Raw genomic sequence first — 8,908 nt, 5'->3', positions numbered from 1 at the left:
AAGTCGGGAGTTATTAAAGAAAGAGGGGTCCCGCAAACCGCCAAGATAGGGCTGCGGCGGGTTTTGCGATATTAATATTCTTTTTTGGCCTCTGGGTTCGTTTCTTTCTCACAGCGAGGGAGAGAAGGGATTCATGATCCTGTCGTGTCTTGGCCGTGGATCGGCTCAGCTTGCCCTCGACGACTCACAATGTCCGGCCTCGTCTTGGCCGCCGAAGGCGAAACGACACACAACGTAACGGCCGAATATCTCGCGGAAGATTCTGGCGGCACGCTAATAGGCATATCCATCGCCTTTGCTGTCCTGACGACCTTTTTTCTCGGTCTGCGACTTTTCGCAAAACGGTTTACTGCTGGCGGGTATGGCTTGGGACGACTATTTCCTGGCGGCAGCCTATGTGGTGGACTTGGGGATGTGCGCCGTCGGCATCGGTAGGTTTTCTGCCCAGCGTGGAAATGGCGTGGTTTTCGAGGTCCGAACTCTCAACTAACTCTGTATTCGTCAGTCATGGTTAAGGTCGGCGGTGTTGGACGACACGTTGAATTCGTCGAGGAGTTTCACCCAGCCCTCCTGACCGGGTGGGCGAAGTGCATCCTCGCGTTTGAGATCATCTACTTCACCTCAGTCGCGCTGCCCAAGATGGGCATCGTCTGCCTTTACCTGCGCGTGTTCAACTGGAAGGGGGCTATGCGAACCACGGCCTACGTGCTGTTGGCGACTCTGGCCGCGACGAGCTTCTCCTTCATCATCACTGCGTGCTTTCAGTGCCAGCCCATCGAATTCTGGTGGGACCGGACAATTCCTGGCGGAAAGTGTGTCGACGTTCAGGCCTTTTTCCATGCACAGAGCATTCCGGGCTTCGTGCTGGACTTTTTCATCATGACTTTGCCGCTCAAGACTATTTGGGACCTGAAGCTGCCGACGCACAAGCGCATTGCTCTCATCGGCATCTTCATGATCGGCAGTTTGTAAGTTTATTCCGTATTGGCCAGGAGCGGAAGATGTCCCCGAGACTGACGAATTCATAGTGGTATCGTTGCAAGTATCATCAGAGCCGTTATTTTCTTCAGCAACTCTGCCTTTTCGGACCGTACATGTAAGTCAAGCTCAGTAGTATTCCTTTCCCAAGAGACGAACAAGTCGACTAACTCTCTGGCTAGGGGCATCCGTCGGTCTCGTCGGCTGGAGTATCATCGAAACAGGAACCTACATCATCGCCGCGTGTCTCCCTCACCTGCGACCAATGATCTCACACTATACGCCGCCATGGCTCAAGTCCATGGTCCGCAAGACGATATCACAAGCCAGCAAGTCCATGTCCAAAGTGACCAACTCCAAGAACCACACACAACCGCGACGAGGCGATGACGAGGTGGAGCTCACCGCAAGATCGAAGAAGCAGACGGTCGATACGGAGAGCGATATGGGCGGAGATGAGGAGCGTGGGTACGCCGGAGGGATACGATCGCCAGCATCAAGCATGACTGTCGAAGTGCGCAAGTCGGATGACTTGGTCGGTGGAGAATGGGCCAGGCAGGGCCAGATCCGAGTGACGACAGAAGTCAAGATGGAGAGAGTGCGAACGTCGGCCTTCCTGAAGGGTCCAGACTCATGAAGCTTTTACCATACCAAATGTTTGATAGTAATGATATCCAATCGAATTTCAGTATTGACAACCCGAGACGTTGATCGCGCCCTTTCCATTACAGGTATCTGATACACTTGATATTTCCACAATCACAAGTACGACTTTGGTCCTTTAGCCTCCGCTGGCCCCAAGAGCTCATCGGCCATCCCGCGTCCAGCTGCCCTTCCGGAAAAGATGCAGCCTCCCAAGAACGTGCCCTCCAAGCTGTTGTACCCGTGAACACCACCGCCACCGAAGCCGGCTGCCTCGCCAGCCGCATACAGACCAGGGAACTTCTGCCCATCCGCCTTCATGACATTGCTCTCCAAATTCGTCTCAATACCGCCCAGCGTCTTGCGCGTCAACAAGTTCATCCGCACAGCGATCAGCGGCCCATGCTTGGGATCCAACAACTTGTGCGGCGGCGCAATACGACTCCTCTTATCCGCCCAGTACGTCCGTCCATTATTGATGAGCATGGCCTGCGCGTCCTTGGAGTAGGCGTTATCGAACTGCCCGTCGCGGAGCTCAATCGTCTCCTTGATGTCCTCCAGGCTCAGCACCGGCCCGCCGCGCTCGCGCTGCAGCTCGTTCATGCCCTGCACCAGGTCGGCGAGGTTCTCTTTCACGACAAAGTCCTTGCCGTACTTTTGGAAGTTCTGCACGGGGACGGTGCCCTTCTTGCCGAACACGCGCGTGAGGAGCTGCCACATGCTCTTGCCTGTGACGTCGGGGTTCTGTTCCGAGCCCGAGAGCGCGAACTCGCGCGCGATGATGCTCTGGTCGAGGATGAACCAGGTGTAGTCATACCCCGTGGCGCAGATGTGCTTCAGCGTGCCGAGGGTGTCGGTGCCGGGGAAGAGAAAGGGCGGGAGGCGTTTGCCCGTCGCGTCGAGCCACAGCGAGCTCGGGGCCGGGAGGACGCGGATGCCGTGGTTGGGCCAGATTGGATTCCAATTTTGCAGGCCTTCGGTGTAGTGCCACATGCGGTCGCGGTTGATGACGTTGGCGCCGACTGTTTCCGCGATGCCAATCATGCGGCCGTCGACGTGGGCTGGAACGCCGACGACAAAGTTCTCGGGGACTTTGGGGCCGAGACGGTCGATGGGCCACGCTGCTTTCACGGCTTCGACGTTTCCTCCGATGCCGCCGGATGTTACTGCTACGGCGGACCCGAATATCTCGAAATCGCCTGCGATATCACGGTTGGATTTGACGCCGCGCGCCGAGTCGTCGGGAGCGAGGACCTTTCCGCGAACGCCGATGGCGCGACCCGTCTCGTCGGTGATGATCTCGTCCACGCGGTGTCGGAACCGGAACTGTACGACACCATTCTTGGCCGCGCGCCTCACGGGCTCCTCAAAGACCCTCACGACCTCCGGCCCCGTACCCCAGGTAACGTGGAACCGCGGCACCGAGTTGCCGTGTCCCTCAGCCATGCCCGCGCCCCTCTCGGCCCAGCCGACGTTGAAGAGGAAGCCCATGCCCCTGGCCTTGACATACTGCTCCATCTCGTCCGAGGCGAAGTTGACAAAGGCCTCGGCCCACCTCCTCGGCCAGGTATCCTCCTTCTCACGGTCAAACTGCGCGGAGCCGAACCAGTCCCGCATAGCGAGCTCCCTCGAGTCCTTGATGCCCATCCGTCGCTGCTCTATCGAGTCGACGCAAAAGATGCCGCCGAGCGACCAGAAGGCCTGGCCGCCTAGATTCGCCTCGTTCTCCTGGTCGATGATGATGGTTGGCACGCCCCGCTCCGAGAGCTCAAACGCCGCGACGAGGCCCGCTAGCCCGCCGCCGACGATGATGGCGGGCCGCTCGAGGAGCTCCTTCTGCTTATCTGCGCTCATTGCTGCAAAGGTCGGACCTGCTGTTGAGGGGGAGCCGTGGGAAGGTTTCGCGGGGCTGCGGAGGAGGATGTGGCGGACGATGAGCTTGAGGAGCCAGACGGAGGCGCCTAGACCGGCGAGAGTGGCGAGGGTCTGGGTTGGTGTTTGGGGGAGGGGGAAGATGTCGCGCACGTTTTGCAGTTGAGGCGCCATGGCCCTTTTTGGGTTGAGTGTTGCGGAACAGGAAGAGGGCTGTCTGTCAGCTTTATGAAGGAGTGAATAGCGTAGACCAGGTGAGATGGGAGGTCCAGGGTGGTTGGTCGGGATGTCAAGGTAGTATCTTGGCGGGCTGGGCGGACGAATTGCCTGATTCTCGGGTCACTGAAGACTGAAAGGAGATGTCCCGGCCGAATGGAGCTGTGTTTCCAGAGCTTGCAGATTGGCTTATGGTGTGACGACCTGCTTGAAATAGGCACAAATGTGATTGTATGTGGTGGGATGTTTCTCTCGGCTGCGGGGGGAACGACGGTTTCTATCTGCCTCTTGGAGCTTGGGTGCTCACTGTTCTGGTCCGACGGCGTGAATTTGAGGCGCAGGGGGGCAAAGTCCGCGGAAGGCCGATCTGCGACGCCGTCTGTTCCGGCACGCGGGAACTCAGGGAAGGGTGCTTGAGGATCGGAAAGATTATTTGATTGTTTTGCTATGAGATGGAGATGTTTTGTGATACGAAGCACGAGGGGGGAAGATGAGTGATAGCTTCAGTGAGTGGACGAGTGAGTGAGAGAGTGAGAGAGTGAGGTGAAGCATGAGATGAGATTCACAGTGAAGCCGACAAAGCTCACTAAGCTGACGAGACGCACAGCTGACATGTGAGTTGGAGTGAGATGAGCTGCAGCACCATCGCATCCGGCGACACACAGCTGCAACGGGCGAGTTGCAGGGGAGTTTGACAGCCCCCCGAGTCAGCTAAACAGCTCAGGGTCCCTGACTTCCCCATGCTTCATTTGTTTCCCTGGTGCGGGGTATCATTGTCCGAGTCCATCGGCTTGCAGGACATGCCTCGGCTCACCGAGCTGTCAACCCCGTATTCTCATCACACTATGCCACTCTCGTCAGTCTTCTTAATTCCGCACGAAAGCCATCAGTTCATCTCAATAGATTGTATTTGTCCATAGCTTCAATGTTACGCTCATTCCTGGACCTTGACGACAACCTTGCCGAAGTGTCCTCCGCTGTACAGGTAATTGTACGCCTTATCCGCCTCCTTGAACGGGAACACCCGGTCCACGACAGGCTTGATACCCTTCTCCTCGTAAAAGTCAATCATTTCCTCGAACCGCTCCCTCGGACCGTTAATTATGCCCTTGAGTGTCACCGTCTTCTTCAGCGCGAGCAGGTTGACATTTGTACGGTCCTCTACGTCGTCGACTTTACCAGAGAGATACCCAATGCACGCAATCTGCCCGCCGAAGCCAATCGCCTCAAAGGACTGTCGCAGCGTCTTCGCCCCGCCGGTTTCGAGTATGAGGTTAGCGCCCTCGCCGTTGGTGAACTCGTTGACTTTGTCGTCCCAGTTGGGTGTGGTCCGGTAGTTGACAGTGTAATCCGCCCCAAGAGCCTTTGCCTTTTCCAATTTTTCGTCCGAGGAAGAAGTGATGATGACTTATCGAGATCATTGTTAGCGATTGTAAGCTGGACTCTGTCGGCGCGAACATCACTTACCCGTGGCTCCTGAAGCCTTTGCGATTTGCAACCCCGAAATAGCCACACCACCAGTTCCCTGACAGACCACAACTTCGCCCTGGCCACCAGGCTGACTCAGAGGTCGGAACTGGTTGATTGACATCCAAGCCGTCACAGCAGCAATGGGAAGAGTCGCGGCCTCTTCGTCGCTCAGGTGCTTGGGCGCCTTGACCAACCCCTCAGCAGAGAAGACGCGATACGTCTGCAGAACACCTTCCAACGGGAAACCGAGACCGCTCTTCATATCCACAGGCTTAATCTGGCCCTTGATATGCGTCTGGTTGAAGATCGAAACGACGCGATCGCCAGCCTTCCATCTGCTGACGCCGTCGCCTACAGAGACGACGGAGCCACACATGTCCGATGCTGGAACAATTGGCTCCGTCTCGGCCGGGTTGATTGTCTTGTGGTGGTTGTAGAGGCCCATGGCCACCTCCGTGTCTCGGTAGTTGAGAGACACGGCGCTGATCTTGACGAGCACCTCGTCGGGTCCGGGCTGCGGCAGGGACGCCGTGGCGAGGAAGAGCTTGTTCAGCCCGTCTTGGCGGGTTTGCCAGCGTTGAACTTGCGTGTCGGTGCTCATGATTGCTTTCTTTCTTTCTCCCTTTGAGTGCGTCTCTGCGACGTCTCCCACTTTCCTTGAATGCTGCCTTTTGCTTTTGAGATCTTGGCCAGGCGAAAATCAACCCTTCGAGGATTGAAGGATGACGCATGTATTAGAAATCATCTTCAGATGATCCCCGCAACGGTGGAGCGCGGCGGGGCGTTACCTTCGCCGTGGCACGAGTTCCACGACCTCGAAGCTCCGGATCGGCCTGGAAGTCTCGGGGCCGAGGATCACTTACCCGGGCTCACCCAAGTAGCCGACTTGACTAGAATTCGGTGTAGAATAGGTCCTCAAGCACCTCTACGTAATAGGGTCATCCTCTGCAGCAGTAAACATGCACGCCGCTACGCCAGACTTGCAAATTCAGTGTCTTTCAAGATCCAAGCTTCACAACTCCAAGAATTAAAGCCATATGACTACTAATCCCCCGGTATATCACGTCAGGGTATGACCTTCAATTCAATGAGCATCAAAGTCTTCGTGATTTTCATGCTGATTACGCTTCTTCTTTACGAGTCACAGCTGAGAATAGATATACATGTGTAAAAGACTCCTGTGCCAAGGCATTGAGCGTCGCCAAAGTGGGATGAGATACATGCACCATCAATGCTGCCGTCGTTAGACCGTAAGCACGGCACCATCTTGGCCGCTCTATGGTCTCAAAGGCGCCCAATCAGGATGCAGATTTGGATCGTCGGAGCAGACCACGCATCCCATCTTTCCCTTCAGCCTATCCATGAAATTACCCTCAGGTATAACTCCTCCATGATAAATAAGCTGGTGGAAGGTATGCTGATTCATCAGGGTTGGTATATCACACTTCTTCGCCCCAGACCTAGTCAAAATGCACCACCAAGTCAGCTTTCTGGTTCATTGTTTGTTGCCGTGAGGGCTAAAACACCACATACGCGTAGAAATTACAACGATCGGACATTGTGAAATACGTCGACATCGTGATCTCTCGCTGCTTCGCTTCTTCGAAGCTCTGAGGTTGCCCTTTGTAATGGCACCATAGACTGCATTCTCCGGTGTGGTTCGGACCGAGACAGAGCACCAGGTCGCATAAGCGGTGCACAGCTGCCTGCTCAGAAGCCTCAGCGCCTTCGCCACCTAAGCTGGCCATGTACTGGAGGTACTTGTCCCAGTCGTCTTTCCTGACAAGGGCATCCTTCGGGTCTGTGGGTGTTGCGTCATTGAATGAGGCAGGGGATGCCATCGCAGCTGCGGCAAGGGCAAGGGTCAGGAGATTCAGGATGGCCATTTTGGTTTTGGGCATGGAAAGCCTTCTTCGAGTACCATCAGTTGGCTTTGCGGAATTTAGCTGATGCCTTGGAAGTATGAGTTCCATGAGTGGGATTCTGATTCTTATGTATCCTTTGCCAACATCCTGCGTGGTCTAATAGGACAGTAGACTGACGAACAGTCAGCTTTGATATTGAATCTTTCCACATGACCATGCGCCAAGACTCAGCTTCTGGCCGGAACAAACGCGAGATCTTTGATGCAGCACTCGTAGAATGGGTTCAAGGATAAGAATCAATTGGACACTGCTGCGTAACGTGATAGGTTAATGGTTCGTATTATCGAAATTCGCCTGCATCATAGGACTAGACTGAACTGACAGGCTGCCAGTAATGAGGCTTTGCGAGAACAGCAAAACGAATCCGCCTTAACGAGGATCTTTGTAGATAAATTTTATGGCGTTGAATTACTCGGCTTTCTGCTTCTTCTCGGTGTTTCTGAGGGCCTGTACAGAAGTAACGTCGTCGTGATCGAGGGCCCAAGATCATGTACAAGATATGGCGAAGAGCCACATATGACTGATCATACACATTGGAATCGCGGCGTAGATGAGCAGCAGGTCAACGAACGCAATGAAGCGGTCAAAAGCCGAATCAATTGCAAGGTCAAATTTCATCTTTTTGGACCTGACTCGACCCAACCATACGTTCCATGCGTCACCAAGACCATTACCGGCACGTGTGACATGTACGCAATGCTGGCTCCCCCTTGCTTGACTGTGTTACGAACAGCAACATTGTGATCAAAGGATATGGCAAACTTGTAGTCAAAGTCAAAACCAAACCTCACCGCTCAGCCAATACGTTTTGCGACTTCCAGGCTGGTTCAATGAAGCGCGCGTCGCTCCGTCTGCTGCATTTCACGTCGAATGAGGTTAGGGGCTGCTTTGGTGAGTACGCATTACGGTATAAGGCCCGTCTGCGGTCGATCATGGGTGCCAATCAGGTGCAAGCAAGTACGACTGCTTCTCCACAGAATAATTGATTCTGAACTTTCTTTGAAAGCCCGGTTGACCACCCTGAGTCGAGAAGTGATTAAGCTTAATAGGGGGCTGGCCTCAGGGGTGACACGGTAAGCGAAAACGAATTGTTCAGAGCCCAAGCCGTCGGCGAACCCATGACTTTTTCTTGACTGAATAGCAATCCAATTTGTATGAAAGCTTGTAGACTTCGCGTAATCGCAAACCTGAGAAAATAAACCTGGTTCTGTAGTGATATCAAATTCAGCAATCACCGAGTTCGAGCAGTACGCCCGACAAAGTTTGTACCATTGTTCCAGCGTAACGATGCTTGGCATTGACGCTTCACTCAGGGCGCTCTAGACATTGTATTCCTCGTCAAGTATAAAGTATCAAGGGGTCAAACCCAGTAGCGGACTCGTCCGCAGTCTTGTGTCTTTGGCGACCGGACTTTACATAACGTGCGAGGGCCGACAAATAAAAAAGTGTTGGCAGATGCGACTATGTTTCATCTAGGCTATCTTGGCATTCCACTTTCCATTAGAGCCCACCTCCCACCTCTCCGCCCCTGGAAAATGCCATCCATACGCTGTTCCGAGCATTCGGGTTCGCGATCGCACGTACTTCTGGTGAAGGTAGTGGTAGGCATTAAAGTAAAACTCTAGTTGAAATTCCGCAGATCTCGGACTTTGTTTAGTGGGTGTAGTTATCGTTATTGACCCTATGGTGAAGTTGATGGTGCGTTCACCGCGCTCATTACATTTTCGGCCATGATTTGCTCCTGGCTTTTGAGATGGAAAGTAAGGTAACCTACCGAGTCCGGCGATCCGGCTCATCATCTCAAT

The 8,908-nt window shown here is 54.3% G+C and overlaps 3 protein-coding genes across 3 annotated transcripts; 1 reads left to right on the top strand and 2 right to left on the bottom strand.

Annotated features, from left to right (window-relative positions):
- Positions 1-507: 507 nt before the first annotated feature.
- On the top strand, positions 508-1,615 carry N0V96_009069 (uncharacterized protein; the record flags this gene model as incomplete). The annotated part of the gene is made up of 2 exons (XM_065758531.1): positions 508-964; positions 1,161-1,615. The coding sequence occupies 2 exons, from the start codon at positions 508-510 to the stop codon at positions 1,613-1,615; spliced, it is 912 nt and encodes a 303-aa protein (XP_065612924.1).
- A 122-nt stretch (positions 1,616-1,737) lies between these two features.
- On the bottom strand, positions 1,738-3,666 carry N0V96_009068 (uncharacterized protein; the record flags this gene model as incomplete). The annotated part of the gene is made up of 1 exon (XM_053189007.2): positions 1,738-3,666. One exon carries the CDS (start codon positions 3,664-3,666, stop codon positions 1,738-1,740), a length of 1,929 nt encoding a protein of 642 aa, XP_053053773.2.
- A 976-nt stretch (positions 3,667-4,642) lies between these two features.
- Positions 4,643-5,779, bottom strand: N0V96_009067 (uncharacterized protein; the record flags this gene model as incomplete). The annotated part of the gene is made up of 2 exons (XM_053189006.2): positions 4,643-5,115; positions 5,176-5,779. The coding sequence occupies 2 exons, from the start codon at positions 5,777-5,779 to the stop codon at positions 4,643-4,645; spliced, it is 1,077 nt and encodes a 358-aa protein (XP_053053772.2).
- Between the last annotated feature and the right edge of the window lie 3,129 nt (positions 5,780-8,908).

This window comes from Colletotrichum fioriniae, assembly GCF_027942845.1.
Source record: "Colletotrichum fioriniae strain IMI 355084 chromosome Unknown scaffold_11, whole genome shotgun sequence".
NCBI classification, from domain to species: Eukaryota; Fungi; Ascomycota; class Sordariomycetes; order Glomerellales; family Glomerellaceae; genus Colletotrichum; species Colletotrichum fioriniae.
Note: the sequence above shows the minus strand (reverse complement) of the source record. Positions and strands in the feature narration are given on the sequence as shown.